General features: G+C 35.6%; 4 protein-coding genes across 5 annotated transcripts; 1 reads left to right on the top strand and 3 right to left on the bottom strand.

Annotated features, from left to right (window-relative positions):
- Positions 1–242: 242 nt before the first annotated feature.
- LOC118433824 (PDF receptor-like) lies at positions 243–6378 on the bottom strand. Its single transcript, XM_035846132.1, has 9 exons — positions 5706–6378; positions 4593–4700; positions 3729–4109; positions 3330–3459; positions 2283–2416; positions 1999–2152; positions 1763–1848; positions 1380–1563; positions 243–1235 (listed from the first exon to the last, which is right to left on the bottom strand). The coding sequence occupies exons 3-9, from the start codon at positions 3845–3847 to the stop codon at positions 624–626; spliced, it is 1419 nt and encodes a 472-aa protein (XP_035702025.1). The 5' UTR covers positions 3848–4109; positions 4593–4700; positions 5706–6378; the 3' UTR covers positions 243–623.
- A 632-nt stretch (positions 6379–7010) lies between these two features.
- LOC110841671 (protein Daple) lies at positions 7011–10599 on the bottom strand. Of its 2 annotated transcripts, XM_022087361.2 has the most exons (10): positions 10439–10598; positions 10108–10197; positions 9601–10034; positions 9359–9489; positions 9190–9276; positions 8670–9095; positions 8416–8579; positions 8138–8242; positions 7952–7994; positions 7011–7874 (listed from the first exon to the last, which is right to left on the bottom strand). In XM_022087361.2, exons 2-10 carry the CDS (start codon positions 10182–10184, stop codon positions 7731–7733), a joined length of 1611 nt encoding a protein of 536 aa, XP_021943053.1. In that variant the 5' UTR covers positions 10185–10197; positions 10439–10598; the 3' UTR covers positions 7011–7730. The 2 variants fall into 2 exon arrangements, with proteins under 2 accessions (XP_021943053.1, XP_021943054.1); XM_022087362.2 differs by lacking the exon at positions 8138–8242 and having other exon boundaries at positions 10439–10599.
- A 190-nt stretch (positions 10600–10789) lies between these two features.
- On the bottom strand, positions 10790–12656 carry LOC110854782 (survival motor neuron protein 1). Its single transcript, XM_022103230.2, has 3 exons — positions 12457–12656; positions 12054–12351; positions 10790–11962 (listed from the first exon to the last, which is right to left on the bottom strand). The coding sequence occupies exons 1-3, from the start codon at positions 12469–12471 to the stop codon at positions 11187–11189; spliced, it is 1089 nt and encodes a 362-aa protein (XP_021958922.1). The 5' UTR covers positions 12472–12656; the 3' UTR covers positions 10790–11186.
- Positions 12657–12730: 74 nt separating this feature from the next.
- LOC110855335 (GATOR complex protein NPRL2) lies at positions 12731–15015 on the top strand. The gene is made up of 7 exons (XM_022103767.2): positions 12731–12867; positions 12993–13097; positions 13186–13509; positions 13566–13856; positions 13960–14156; positions 14270–14319; positions 14409–15015. Exons 2-7 carry the CDS (start codon positions 13016–13018, stop codon positions 14989–14991), a joined length of 1527 nt encoding a protein of 508 aa, XP_021959459.1. The 5' UTR covers positions 12731–12867; positions 12993–13015; the 3' UTR covers positions 14992–15015.
- The last annotated feature ends 1827 nt before the right edge of the window (positions 15016–16842 follow it).

Raw genomic sequence — 16842 nt, 5'->3', positions numbered from 1 at the left:
GGTTAATTTTGAGGTAGTAAGTATTATCGTATTGTAGCATATCTACAGATTCTCAAGTTTTCTTATCCTGCTGCCGTGTTAAGTACTTATGTACTTAGTTGCAGTATGAAATTTGTGCGTGTTTATATCAAGATTTGTTTTCATCATGGTTTTCGACATGTGCAATTGATTTTAGAAGTAATCACGGTAATATTTTCAGAGATTGAACAAGTTATTCCATTTATTTTAGATGCACATTAAGATGTATAGAGAGTTGCATATGTAATTACAATACTAGACTATCAGAGTCGGCTACTAACATCTTCGCAGAATGTCATGATAAACACAACTATGAATTTTATTTGTACAATATAATCAGGTAAGCGAACAAGTCAGATTTTGCTAATATATTTAAGCATTTTGCAGGATGCAACATTTAGAATCATCCAAAATAGATAACTGACAAGCGGTTGCAGAGAAAGTTTATAATCAGATTCAGGATCTGATTATCAAAATCTGAGGTAGTAATATTGAATCTACATAGAGGTATATATACTACTGAAACAATTGTCTGTATAACTTCTACGCATCTACATGTTGTTGGAAATGAGAAAAGTTGGATGATGAGATTCCCAATTCGCCCCTTATTCCATGATCTGCTGATCAGCATTGTGGGGCAACTGAGGACGTGAGATATCAATTTTGGACAAGATGCTTCTAACTTGTCCCTGAGCTTGCCCCCTCTGACCTCTCTGACAAGCTTTGTTACTTGATGATCCTGGTGAATTGAGGTCAACGTGGGAAATCCTGGCGTCCATGCTTGTGGATTGCGCTGTTCGGGATGAAGTTGCCAATTTTGAGTATGCAGTGTCAATATTGCTGTGCACAGTGTTCGGTCCTTGTGCGAAATATTGGAGTGGGATCTCAATTTGCTCAATATCGACATTATTGTGTGCCGACAGTTCCACATCGCTCCAGTGCTCAAAGAAAGGGTCGACTCCTGCTCCTTCCCCAACAACTTTCACCTTCCGCTTTCCCACAGAGCCCCCGAAAGTCCGCTGCTGTTTATGCTTTCTCAACTCCTCCGATCTGGATCTTTGATTTCTTCTGATGCGGTCGGGAGAATCAACCATTGCCCCAAAAGGAGTCGGATTTGGTACAACGAAAAACGCGTCCGGACTGGCGTTTGGATTCTGCCGAGTAGTAGTAATCCGGGCTTTCCAGTCCTTGAAAAAACGTTTCAAGGATTGTTTTACCTGGTCACAAAATATAAAGAGCTTATCGTTAGTTGGAGCACAATGTTTTTAGCATAAACTAAAATTAGCATGGCTGACACATCACATGGTAATAATAAATCTGCCTGTAATAATCGGGTACAAAATTGAGTTGTATTCAATCACCTGTCGATTAAGAAAGCAGTAAATGAGGGAGCAAAAGAACCCCTGGAATGAAATTAGCGTGGTGACAAGGTAGGACAAATTGCCCAGCTGAATAATGTTCATTTCCAATGGCCAGTAAGTCGACTGGACGAGGTTTGCAATGCCCATCAGCGGAACAAGGACAACTCCTGCTTTCACTGCTTTCCTACAGAAACACATTATATGTTCTCGCAAACACAATGCAAAATATGAAGGGAGACATTAATTGAAAACATAATTTTACACAAACGATGCATCAAAACGTATGTAATACTCATAGCTAACTGACCATGCTCAGTCTTAGGCAAGCAGAATGAACAAAAGTTTTATTACAACTTTTTATACTGAGGTTGGTGTTTCGTTACCGAACTTGGATTGTTTGCGCAGAATTACTGTCGCTCAACTTCGTCCCCAGTATTCGAATGATGTTGGCAAGGAAGAGGAGATTTAGCTAGGCAAGGATTTGTTATTTAAAATTAAATGATGTGTTTACCACTTCATTTTAATTGCAACATCTCCAATAGCCAAACATGCATTATGCAGATTATATGTTTATGCTCATATACTTGAACGAAGGTGTGAATTAATGGAAAATAATTACCCCGAATACAAATTGGCGTGGAACCAGGGTCCAAGAGAATCCAGACAGATTGTACCCAGCGAAACAAACAAAGTTATATGACGAGTGATAGGTAAGCCCTCCCCATATTATTATTGGCAATATTGGAGATCCCCATCCCAAAATGTAATAGATTCTGCAAAAGAAATGAGATTACACAAACTAATTCCTCATGTATAACGAGGACTACAGATATTGTCCACTATAAAAAATGGACTCCAAAGTTTCATGTACATTTCACGAAACTCCACTTTTACAGTACTTACTTTATAGTGAGAAACTCTTGGAAAGCTGTGACTGTTATCAGTTTGTGAAGGTGAAGTACTTCAATGAACATCCAGAGGAATATTGCAGTTTGAACGTATTCCATCAAAACATACGCCGTTTCACATGCGTATTTCTAAATTATTCAAAAGTTGCATCAAGAAAAAAAAATTTATCATTGTTATGTTTTTAAAAGATTACATGTCATGTGCATATACATATAGCGTGCGTGCTGGATATTTAAGCACTCAAGTACGTGAGACATTCATCTTGATAAGTATTAAATTTCACAATCTAAACGAAAATATGAAGGAGAGCTTCTATGATTTAAGATATGCCAATATGTGTCCCGAATGTAGGTAGATATGGTGTGAATGTTTCGTGGGGACCGCTGTACTGAATCCGTAAGCAGGATCATCATTATCATCATCAACAGGTATGCTGGTCAGGATCGAGCTTACTGAGAAAGTGAAAGCTAATATCTATCAAAATCGCAGCCGCTAGACTTTCGAAATTTGCTGCAGATCCTTAATCGTGTTTCACTTTCACTGAGGGACATACATACATACATTGATGTATACATGCATAAGCATGTAATGTATTTATCCCCGAAGCGTGAAAGACCAAGCGTGAGAATTGATGCATACATACTAGTATATAGAAAACTATGGCAGAAAAATCTTCAATAATGGTTACTCCTAATGGTTACTAAAACTCCAATTAAATCCATTCCATCTATCTAACATTATATTCTGTAGTATGTGTTTGTTTTTGATTAGATTGATTTGCAATCCGTACCAAACATGTAAGTATAGTTTCAGGGTACCACAGATCATATTTAATCAAATCAATAGTTATAATCAACAGTTACTTGATAATTGGTAATTAAGTAATCTAGAATGATGATTTACGTATGAGTACACGTGGTTTATAAGCTGCTTAGTTCATATTTAGTAAGCAGCATAATTTCATAATATCTGTAATGTTACTGGGTACAGTAACGTACAGGGAAATAGAATTACAATTATGCGTAAATTTTGTTTACTTACCATCGTCTCTAGTATGTACACATCGGAAGTGTAGATTTTGTCAAAATGCTGAATAAGTTGCACAATTACTTGAATGCTCACCGCAACAAACAGGTTTTTATGAATCATGGTTCGGTTGTTTTGCAAATTCCTATATAAATAAGTAGAAAATTTAACATGTTCTTTAATAGAATTGGACATAGACACCCCGCCATGTTAATAGTCCACCTTTACTTAATTAGACCTATTATTTATTTGTTGACGAGACCAAATTTAGTTCAAAGTTTCTAAAGAATCGACAAGTTGGTTACGTTCGAACCTATTACTGAATCTATTTCTATTTAGCTACTTGAATAAAATAAAGTTGGTATAAAACATCAAATAAATATCAAATCAACAAAACAGTTTAGCCAAACATGCCTGAATCCATGAAAAAATATTTGGGACATCAGAAGTGAAAATATTGAAAATGTCAATCCAATTATTTCCAGAGTGCGATTGGCTTCGTAAATTCCAGGTTTCGTCTGCAATAAAGTCATAGCGTTATGCTGTAATTTCAGATTTTCAGTTTTGTAGCAGACTATATCGAGGTTTTTTTGTAAATAGCATCCTGTCACGAGAAACTACAAAAAATACACAAAGCTTTATGTGATTTTTTTACCTGTGATCCGTGAATATTCTTCATGAATTCTTGGACATAGGGATTTAGACAAGAATTGTTTGTCGTCCACTCGGCGTCAGGATTTTGTTGATCGCCTCCAGTCCATGACCCGTTTTCCAGGCAATAGCGAAATGCTAATTCTATATACATTAATGACAGATGAAAGCGAAAATGTACATAAGATCAAATTCCAAGCAAATTTCGTTAGGGAAATTTCATTTTTGAAAATTGAATGCTACATAATGATGTCCAATTTATCGAGATTTATTGAATTGGCAACGCTGGAGAAGGTCAACTTGATTTTTGGAATTCTGTATTTTCTACGTACATAAATAAGCTGTACATTTACGGAGCGATACTGTAATTTACGATGTCTTTTGTATGTCTTATGGAATCTTGAACATAAATAACGTCAATATGCTTCATATACCATTGAGCATCACAATACTATGGAATTCTGTGCTTTCTCCACTAGAAATAATATACAGATAAATATGTACATAAAGTATACGAACAGTTAAACGATGAAATGGCACAGAAAAAATATGCAAATTGCATGAACACACTTCCGCTATAGACTAGTTTAAAATGAATTTCAGTTGAAATCAATCATAATTACTTACTTCCAACATCGTTCCAGTTTAGCTGTGGGCACTGGATTATGCTCTTGTTACCTGGAGGAGTGGGAGGCCAGCAGAGAAAGTTGTCCCACACGGATGGACAGAAACCTGCTGGAATTTGAACACATCGAAGGATGAAGCATGTTATAAAAATAGTGCATCTTACAAATAGTAGTATGTATAAATCTACATAATAACAGCATAATCCATTTTATTTTTCTATTAGATTGCAGATATAACATTGTAGATATTACATATTGTATGTAAAAGACAACGGAAAATAGCGGGCTATATGAGAAGTAACACCTCTTTCGTCATGATTTCAATTGAGCCTTGAAATTTAGGTTTTTGCATTTCAAATAACAGGAAAACTGCAACACTAATCGTAATGTTGAGCTGAGGGGCATTAAACAATTTACTTGTATTTTTAAATCTTGAGCCACGAATTGAATTAAATGAAAAAGCGACTGTCTATTGTAAATTTTTGGGCATTATTTTCGAGGTAGTGCATACTTCAATGTAATTAACTAATTACATAAGTTCCTTATTCCTGTTCTTCCAAGTGGCGCACCACTTGTTGGGTAACTCCAATGCGTGTATTATGATATTTGAAACAACTCACCAAGTCGAATTAATAGTGAAAGTAAATAGGAATGCATACATATGTATGATCACCACATACATATATGATCTGGTTAAATCATTAGCTAGAATCCGGTCGGGTTACGAGGAAACATTGGAGATACTTAAATAATCGCTGTAAGTCCGAGTCATTTTCGGTGTTCGTGGCCATCTAGCAAGTTCTCTTTGTTCATATTATAAATCTACCCTAAGCAGCTTTGAGGTTCACTCACCGCAGCTTTCACCAGAAGGATCATGAAATGCGACAACCGAACAAGGAATGAAATTTAATTCTATTTTCTCAAGATATGGGCTTGCTGAGGAATATGCTATTAAACATGGGTGTGGGTAACCTAAGATTTGGATTGAAAAAATAAAACCATACTGAAATACACAAAAAACTAACTATAGGTTGCTCCTAGACATGCATTTCAATGTAGAAAATGAACCAATGCGTGATGAGTAATTATCAAGATTGGTAAACTAAGGTCTTACCAGAGAAAGTATCATTTTGATATTCCTTTTGACATCTGTCTGAGCCGTCCCATAGGAGGATTTTCTTGATACACATCCCGTTTTTGTCAATCTGAAATTAATTGCTCTAGATTTTACGAGATGCTGAACTACTTAATGGATTATATTTTGCATTCGCCACTCCTACAACGATTACCAATCCCATATAATTTAGTCGACGAGCACCAATTGATAACTGGGCCGAGCTTGTGGATGGAGCATTGAAGTGAAGCAAAATGGTGAAAGTGACGCAGGATGAAAGTCAAAGGTACATAAGTATGCATATTGTGTGTCAAACTCAGTCCTACATACAATTTGCAGGACTTTTGACTCTAGTCAATCCAATACAATTGAATAAAAAATCCAGATAAACCAATTTATTTATACGATTCCTTCGTGTAGATTTATTTGCGCAGTTCTGCATAACAATTGAAGTAAGACTAACTCACTTTACTTTTGACACTATGTAGTTTTTCTTTCTGGAAGCATTTGAAAGGTTTTTGGAATCCTGCTTCTATTGAAAGGCAATTCCAATTCAGGTGTAAGATTTCCCGAAAGTAGTGAAAAAAGTTGTACATATCGGAGATAAAAAAACAGTATTTTTTCACAGCACAATTTCACAAATATCTTTTTACATACTTACGTACACACCAGAGTGATACCAATATTGATGTTGGCGATAATTTGTCGCTTAGATGATCACAACACAACTTGTGTTGCGATCAGAAGTTGGCACAATAATGATACCCTTTTGCTTCGTTAATCGACTTCAAAAACTCTGCTCATGTGTACTCCCAGAGTCACTCACTACACTAAATTTACTACTTTACGTAATTGAATTTCACCTGTAAAATACTATGCATGATCAGATTTGCGAGATCTGACATTTTCCTTCTTGGAAATTTTACAGATATTGAAAGCATATTTTATTTATGGAGAGCGTTACTCTGTATGTACTTGTATGGGATTTCTCGTTCCTGCTATTTATAAACAACAAGGACAATGGAATCCATATTAATGAGGCGTTTCTTTGCACCGTGTGTGCGTTTGTGTTGGTCGAGGTGTATCAAATTAGGCAATATCTCGGCTTCGTTCTCTTCTTCCAAGTCTCTGAAATGAACTGAATACTGGAATGAGAGAAAGTCACATTTTCTATGAGTTTGAGATCTGATGAGATGATAGGCAGATAGACTAGCTAGAATTTACTTTTACGGTTTCTCGACATTCACCTAAGTCAAAATGCTCGAGCGAAGCAGTTGCTTTCAAAAATCACGGTAATCACAAAAATGAATCATTTAATTAATCTTTATTTATTAGTTATAAATTCATTAAAATATGGGCAATAATTCTAACTTGTAATTTAAACCGTCTATAAATCATTAATTAAGAATATGCGTAACTGTAATTCTCGGTGTCACTTTGCGTAATCGTTGTCGCGTTGCGGAAATGCGATTTGTCGTTGGCACCATATATTACATATCCATACATCATTACTTGCAACAAGTAATTATTGCACTGAAAAATGAAATACTAAGGAACTACTTGTTGTATAATAATTGCATATAGATTTGTTACCACCTAGTTAGCTAAAAAACTAACAAAGATATATTGAAAATTAGTACTTATGGAATCTAAGGAGTTGTACATTGAATAACAAACTTTGTAAGTTGCATATGTAATCACATTCACATCAGTCCAGAAGAGAAAAAAGAATAGTTTGCAGAAAAATTATGTACACAAAAAAATGGCTGAAATAAATAATCCAAATAATTCAAATTTAAAGCATGGAAATCTTGAAATAAAACTGCAAAGCTTTAGAAAACATTAGCCCTTAAAACTGTTTCAAATACTTCTATCTATAATAAGAGGGTAGAAAGAAGTCAAACTACAAATCCAAATTGTACCAATACATACATATAAACACGAGAAACGAAGTTAAAATGCATCTAACGATCTCAAACACTAAATATTGGGATAAATAAATCCATGTTTCAGCAATGGTGCTTTTTATGGGAAAACAAAGGGGTCCGTATTCATTGCGCTTTCGACTCCGCAGTTTGATGCATGGTATTCCAATTTTTGAAGATTGTCGAATCGTTTAAGGCAAATTGGGCACTGATTTCCTGGAGAAATTGCGTGAGTTGCTTGGGCCTGTAATGATTTAAAGTGCGTGAAATTCAAAAACATAATTTAAACCTTGTTCAGATACTTGTATATTTTATACTCACCCCCACATCATGAAATGGCTCATTCGGGTCATCGTTTGCATCCCTATGAGAAAACCAGTAAATATTGCATATCCATAAAATAAATACTTCATTTTCATATGCATAACAAAAAAAATGCTGTACAACGGCAGGTTCCGAAGCACAAACACACAAAAAACTTGAAGAAAGAAACCATGAAGTATGTACCTCATGCCGTAGAATCTTGCTCCTGTTGCGTTGGTGGGTTTCGATGGTTTTTTAAACAATCCACCAATTCCACCAAACAAATTCCCAGCAATAGAACCAGTCATTCTTCACATACACACAAACATATTTTGCATTACGTTGGGCATTAGCATAAACATCGCGATAAAGCAAATTAAAAAAATATGTAACACAAAAAACGAGTCAAATCACAACACGTCGGCAAAATAATAAATGGGTGAAGTAAATGAGTATTAAAATACTAATCAAAAATTGCTTACGACGAGTTGCCTCCTGCTTGTTGGTGAGTTTGCTCTCGAATCTCACGCAACTCAGTTGTTCGAACTTGAAGCATCTCAGTTACGCCTTGTAATTCCTGAAGCAACGTAGATTTCTCGTCTTCAAGAGTTTCAGTTTTAGAAATCTGTTGGTTATTCATCTCAATCTATATACATACAATAACAATAAAGAATGCACTGTTACCAACTTGTATCTATCTATTATTATTATTTTTGCATATATATATATCACGCGCCTGGCGCTCTGTTTCAGCTTCCAGTGCAGCCAGTTTAATCCGCATTTCCCGATTATCAGCATCGCCTTCTGCGAATCGGGTTTCCAACTTTTGACAGATAGTTTGCAAACGAGTGTTATCAGCTGTGGTTATTTCAAGTTGTTGTTTCAAAGTTACAGTTTCTTGTTGTAATTCTCGTTTTGATTTCATAGCTTCTTCCAGAATTTGCTCCATTCTCTCTCGTTCACTAAGACTTTTAGCTAGAGCTTCATCCGAGCTGGACAATGAATCCCTCTTAATTCTGTCCTCATCCTCCTTCATCTGAAGTAACTGGGCCAATTCCTCACGCCTGATAATTTCTTGATGCAAACGAGTTGACAATTCTTTAATCTGTTCGTCATTTTGCTTCAAAATCTGCTCCCTTTGCTTAAGTTGGGATTCCAATGTCTACATAATCAAACATTAGTGATTTTACAACTGGACCTAACGATTTATCCTTATGACGAAAGTCTATAGCGTTAACTAGGTTAACATAATTTACCTCCAAAGCCTCGAATCCAGAAGAGTCAGAAGAAGCTGCAATGCGGGCATGCAATTCTTGGATAGCAAGATCTCGTTCTGCCGTCATCTGTATGCATTTATAATATATTGAGTTATTTTATTTATTCCGAACATATGTACTTATCAAGTTTGAACTGAGAAAACTATACCTTTTCAACAATTTTGCGGGATACTTCTGATTTCTCTTTTTCTCGCAAAACACTCTCATTTGCCAGTAATTTCAACTCTTCAATTGTGATCTTCCGCTGTTCCAGTTCCAAGTTTTGTTTTTCCAGAAGCTCTGAGAACGAGGCAATGTATTTATTTTTACTGTCAATCATTGGCTAACTATACCATGCACATTTTAGTTGTCGAACGGAGTTTATTTTTTTGAAATAAATAAAATTCTCACCGTAAAGACACCGATGATCAGAAATTACTTGCGTTAATTTCGCCTGTAACTCTTGTAACTCTTGCTGATCCGAGTTGCTCGATACCGTCGAATAGTTTGTCATTGAGAACCGTTCGTCGTCTTGCATCATCATTGCACCTTCTTGACTTGCAGCCATCAGTGACGATATTGGTGGCTCAGTGGTTGATGCAGTTTTTTCAATCGGGTCGGGTTCATGACTCGGGCCGTCACCTGCTTGACGCTGCTGATCTTCAATGCTCATCATCAAGTTTGGCGAGACAAGAGTTTCAGAGGACCCAAGATCAGCTGCAGCGTCGCTGAACTGTTCGTCACCTTCTTCACCGTCATCCAATTGTTCCTGGTGATGCTCATCCAACTTATCCAACTTTTGCTGCTTGTCACCAACCACTTCAGCAGGATCATTGGACCAGCGGCTGCTCATAAACAATAACAAATAACAAAAACAATATTTCTAAAAAAAATAAAGAGCTGACGTGCTAAACTTACTGTACTACGATGAAGGAACCGCACTCATCGTCATCGATCGTTTGTGACACGGACGTTGGGCGATTTTCCTCTGCCATTGCAAGTTATAAACTAATATTAAAAGAAAATGTTAGGTGAAATCTTTGAATTCAATTTATTTACAGCTCTGTGAAAGCTTTCCTTATCATCTATGATACTAAACTAAATCCCATGAACGATTCATTCAAGTAGTAGCAGATGAGTATCTGGATGAGTCATTCAGATCTGGCTGAATATATAACTGAATAAACAATTACTGCTATTTGCTAGACCCAGTCGCCTTTGCCAGCAATATACAAAAAAATGTGTTTACCCTATCTCCAATATTTGAATTGTTGTTAGTCAATCTTCAAAAAATAGTCAGAAAGTTTATTTCGACCGTGAAGGCATCAGCCAGCCAGCAACAACAATCTAGCAGCAATGACAATCTGATGATCATGTGTGAGTGAAGCAAGCAAACATACGTTGGTTGGTGGTGGAGCACATGAGAATGAGTCGTTTTGGTTTATGTTGTACTCACGAATGCCCGGAGATGGCCACTTTCATTACGCACAAACGGTTCGCTTTGTAATTTGAATGAGATGAGTAGAATAATTACTAAGTTTTCCTTCGTCCTATCTAGTATATTCGTATATATATAATAATTACATTTGAATCACCACTGTTTCATCAGTGACATTTACGATTTAAGACGCCGTTTATTAAAATTTTTGTTAGATCCTCAAAATTTACATAACTATCACGGTACAGAATACAGAATCAAATCTTAACGTGTTATTCATTTGCAATGCTTTAAAGAAAGTGCAATAATATGTTATTATTTTAAAGCTGTACTTTTTATAGAATTATATCAGACGCATTTGCAAGATGTTACTAACTAACAATATTGCAGGTACGACTGGACAATCACTTGTACTTTTTCATGGTCAAAATTTAAACAAACATGTTAGCAGCAATTATGGAAAAAATACATAATTTTCGACAGTAAGTCTATCAACTCGATGCTGATGGAAATCCCAATCTATATATGTGTTAATATATTCAGAATCTGAAAAAAAAACTTATTGTTGTCTCTTATTGTTACGAGATTTTGATGGTTCTTCTTTTCCAAGAGATTTTTTCGCCTGCTGAGCATCAAAATATCCTGAATGATACCCACTCATATACCACGATAACAATAACGATGGAAGCTGGCCTCGTCCAAAATTAAATTTTCCTTTAGCATCAGCCAAACTCATGGGCATGGGAGGAACTGGAAACTGGGGAACCATTGATGGGAATCCAACTTTAAATGCTTCTCCAAACCCTCCTGGAGCCGACGTTGCCTCATCATCGCCATCTTCATTGTCATCTTCTGAGATGTTTGAAGACGATGACGATGAGCCCAATGTTGCTTCAGCCCCTGATGGAAGGGCGTCTTCTACTCTTCCAGACTCTAAACCTTGCGTATCTGGATCTACATCAACACTCATTGCATCTGCTGCATCACGCTTCCTCTTATTCCCAGGAGATCCTTTCCTACGGGGTGACTGAAACACTGACGAAGAGACTGATTCGCGTTGTCCACCACCAATCCCACTGAAATCGGTGGTCGTGGTCAACTGATCGTCATCACCATGACCTCCATTAGCAATTGATGGGCAGTTGTTACACATGGATGATGTCAAACTAACGCTGGAAAAATAATCTTCCCCATCAATTCCTGGTCTTACCGTCCCGGAGACAGTAAGATACTGAGAATTTGCTGCTTGTGCCTCACGGCGTTGTCTGTCTCGAGATCGCTTTCCAAAAGTCTCTTTTAGGTCACCAAGATCTTTTGACTCTTGGTTTCCATATCCTATATGTAAGTACAAAATATAAGTGGTTATACTCCACCACAAATACTAATTGATTAATTACATCATTATTATAACATCCATAACTCTTACCAACAAATCTTATCGTACAATTAGGTTCTACAATCCCTACAATTTTTGCTTCATATTCTAATCCATCCTGCGACCAGACTGCGCGACACGGTGAACCCAAAATCCAACTACTGACTCCCAACATGGCAGAATTTACATCTTCTTTCTTAACTGAAACCCAAGGACCGATACCTGCCGTCTCATTGTTGGTGGGCTCAGCAGCAGAAGAACCACCATCTTCCGAAGATTTTGATTTTCGCCAGTTCTTCACAGCTTTGTCATACGCCTTGATCAACTCTGTGTCGTCCCAATCGTCCCCCTATAAAATAAATGATTAATCAATGCAAATCAAGAACAATAAATTCGCGAAGTAAATTTGCAATAGCTACAAACTAAATAAGGAAATAGGAAAATGTATCCTCACCCCTCCTAAATTCATAGCAAATGATTTGTATCGTTCTTATCCTGTTACGTTTTTCAACAAGTCTTCTGAATGGATTGGTAAAGATGCGTTCAGAGTGCTATTCAAAGAATGGGTAAAATAGTCTAGTTAAAATTCTTGTTAAATTACATAAAACGAGAAGGAAATTTAGTGAAAGACTCGTTTGTTGACAGCACGAGAGAGAGAGGAGACGATGTTCGAGAATAATATTTACCTCATTTAAATCTTCCGCAGGCACTGCAGTGGTGGCAAACCACAAGTTTGACTTTGCTGCAATAGTATTCGTCTGAAAATTTGTCACTGCACTTTAGAATTACCACATTCAATGTCATAATTTTTGTAAAATTGAATAATGGACAACAATATTCGATAAAATTAACTTTATCTAGAAAAGTAAGCGTTTAATTGTGAATTAATCACATTTTGTTAAGTTTGTAGACCTATTCGCTATGTTTACTTTATAAGTTATAATTTATAACTTATAAATTATAACATTAAACACTATTGTTTACTTGTAGATTCACCACATACGAGTGGTAATATGGCATCATTACCATTTCCACCAACAGATAATCAAGAGGAAGGACTTTTTGAAGGATGTGGTCGCGAGGGTCCAATATTAGGTCAGATTTTGTGCTACAAAAATTATGTCAAACTTTTTGCTCCCAGTTTCTAGTTAAAAATAAGTACGGCTTAATTTTTTTAATGCAGCTATATTTCTGGCCGAGTTTCATCATATTGCTGGACCGAAGATCGTTTATCAATTTCCGCCGGAAACAATATCAAAAGAAATATTTGATGGAGTGTCCTCTTACATTATACCAAAAACGCATCTGCAAAGGATAACTATGACGGTAAACGTGCTCGGGAAAAAGATAATCGGTTATCCTATTCAGATTCCGAGTGACAAATATGAACGAAATGCATTCTATTTCAACACGTGCTTTGTGTGTGATGCATGGGCAAGGACGGTCCAATATGAAATTGTGCTGGTGAAACTAGCCAAATTTTTCCTTACTCTTGAATTGGAGACAGGTAAAAATTTTCAGAATTTTCAAAATTGGAGAAAAACTTAATCCATATTTTTCTAGAATATTTATCAAGAAACTCAAATATTACTCCAGAAGCAGAAGAGGAATTGATGAAAATGTTTCGAGCCATTTTACTTGGAATAAATAATATAAATAGAGAATGTTTCTACATTTTTAAGGATTCTCGATTATTAGCCTTAAAAGTGGTTCCTGTTCTTAAGGATCCGCCTAAAATTGAAAACCATCATGTACCTGTATTTGTGCTTGATATTGGATCGGTGGAGAAATGGGACCTGACGACACAGCAAATCATTCCATATGTGGATGGATTTTGTAATGTAACTCAAATAAGTAAGGATTTCAAAGGCTAAATAGAATATATCAAAAGACTTATTTTTTAAACTGGGTCATCGGGGATAATATAAATTTGGTGTTTGGTTTGGATTCAAAATAGGTCACATTTCTGATGTTCATATAAATCTGGTCAAATCATGTGTTCAGAATCTACTTTACTACAATGTGGTGAAGCTAGTTTCGGCATTTCAGTACGGAAATTCGTACACTTTAACATCAAATTTTCATAAGAAACTTGTGCGAGGTGATGACAATTTTAAAAATGAGTGCCTTTTCTTTGTGGCGAAAAACGAGCACGTAAGTATAGTGTCTAGGCATTAAGTAAATATACTACTCTCATATAAGCAAACTCTTCTACTTTCCAGTCAATCTGACAGATTTATGAGCTTATCCGTGTTGTATTGTTACAGGTAAAACCGAATCTCGTTGATGTAATGAGGTTTTTTGGAGCTATGAAAAGGTATGCACCACCTACATATTTAATACAGAATAACACATTATTTATTTTACTTGAGTTATTAAATGCAAGTGTTTTGTATTTATGAAAAGAGGAGTCACCATGAAGGAGCTATGTCTTCGATTCAAGCAAGTTGCTGCACAACCAGCACTTCGTATCATTAATCTGGACAGTTCCAAATTTTCCACTTCAAAATACAGCGACCATTCTCTCTCATCCTCCTTACAATCCAGAAATTCGTCATATCCCACAACACCGGTCAAAGGCTTAGATGAACCTTTAATTAGAACACTGACTAAAAGACCATCTGGTGAAAAATTTCAACCTGTGTTAAATGTAATTGACGAAAGGAGGTTAGTTCTCTTTGGCCTAGTGCACTCTCTTATCCGAAGAGTTGAAAAATATCCACTGTTTGATGTAAGCGAAGGACTGGAGCCGATTTGTGGTATCCCTTACACTTATGGATCTCCACATAGAAATAGTATAGATTTTGGAACAAGTCTTGATGAACTTAGAGCTCACTGGGAAAAGCATAGAAAAAAATACGCTTTAATCTATGAAATGTTGAACGGTAGGAATAATTATGATAAAATATGTCAAAAAAATGAAATAAGCCAAAATCAACTTGACGAAATTATAGAACACGATCCTGACGTTTACGTTACATGGAAATAAATTGTGATATTAATTATTCATTTATTTGTTACATCTTCTACTTTAATTATTAACATCAATCACACGTTTGCAAATTCTGCTAATGTCAAACATTGTTATTACAAACTTTTAGTGATGCATTTTCAATTACTACATATTGTGGACTAAGGCTAAATAATATATGCACGTATTTACATATTATGGTCCATATTTGGGATGACATGTTTAACGCTGTACTTTAATTGAACCTTATGAAAATAAATAACAATCTATTAGAATGCAATCTACCAATGTACAATGTACAATCTGCAATGTACACATCTGTCCGTCCATAATATTTGCTGATTTGATTTATTGTTGAGATGAAACGATTACGAGTCGTAATTTACGACATGAAATCATCTATTGATAACATGTATTTAACATTGGTTTTGATCGTGATGGTGTATCATTTATTTACTACTGTGTATAACGCTTCGTACTAATCCTAAATATAAGTAGCATAAATGCTGGATAAGTACTCGGTGTAATTGTCCTCAGTCATGGGTTCAGTATCTAAAGTTGTCGTGAGATGTTATGATTATGAGAAGAGCGTGGCGTTGCATCTTTGAATTATTAAAGTTTTTGAGTCGGTCAAGGAGCACTGTTTTATTTTTAAATCTAGTTTTCAACATTAGATAAACATCTATTGTCTTCTTTATTTAAATCATACAAATAATTTACAGATGAAATCTCTTATCTATGTAACATTTAATAATCTCGTAGTAATGGTCGTTAAATTAATTTACTTTCTCGTCATCACCGATTTTTCTAATTTCAAATAAGTAAGATTACGTTTCCGTCGTTTAATATCATTTTTGTAATCGAATTGGTATCAGTGGGTACTTACACCAATAAATTGCATTATATTGTTTGGTCCAGTCAAATTATTTATCATTTTAGAACTTTGATTTGGAGTTATCCAGCAGTAATGAGCCGTTACATAAAATCATGCCCAAACCACATCTGCCTGAAAATGAGAGCTGTTACAATGACCACAATAAAATCGATTTCAGGATGCATATAGTTGATTTTTTCTTGTAGTGTAATAGGCAATGAAACTGAAATGAATTGACGATGATAAGATAATGAAAATGGTCATAATGCAATACTTTACGTACACTTGTACATGCTTATGTGTTTACTATGTATACAGTAAACTTTCAGTGTAAATGCAACGGGGATCAAAATTATATTTAGCTACTGCTCAAGCCACCTACTTATGTATTGTTGCTAAATACATATTCTCGTAATAGACCACCTACAAGGACCGAATATCTAATAATAGTTAACGAAAACAGCTCCCAATAACAATGAACAATTGATGGTAATGTGAATGGGGGTGGATAAGATGATAACCATCTTCTTCATGAACATGATGTCACGGTGTCACCAGCCCAAAACCCAACAAAAGCCTGGTTGTGATTCACAACCCCAACACGCAAACACAACAAATTGTGACGTGCAAAACTAAAGTTAATAGTCCACATTACAAAATTATTAATTAGTAGATATTAATGTGGAAAATCAAATTAATGGATTTTTTTATATTTCTGATAAATGTATGGACCTTTCATTTAAGTGAAATGATTTAACGTAAAGGTTGGACTTGAAGCTTTCGGGTCGTTGAAGTAAAATAAAAAATTATTTATTGCACCTTTACACAATTTTCGCCGAATTTAGAATTAATCAACTCTTTATCGTTTTGAAAACTATGACTTGTTAGTAGTGTGTGTACTTCACACAACAAAGATGGTGTCCATGTTGAAGGAATGTCATGCATCTTGGTTTATGTTTAAAAATAACAAATCCGTATTCTTTTTAGAAAACTGG

This window comes from Folsomia candida, unplaced genomic scaffold (genome assembly GCF_002217175.1).
Source record: "Folsomia candida strain VU population unplaced genomic scaffold, ASM221717v1 Fcan01_Sc001, whole genome shotgun sequence".
In the NCBI taxonomy this organism is placed as follows: domain Eukaryota; kingdom Metazoa; phylum Arthropoda; class Collembola; order Entomobryomorpha; family Isotomidae; genus Folsomia; species Folsomia candida.
The sequence above is the reverse complement of the archived record's forward strand: the minus strand, read 5'-3'. Positions and strand labels throughout refer to the sequence as shown.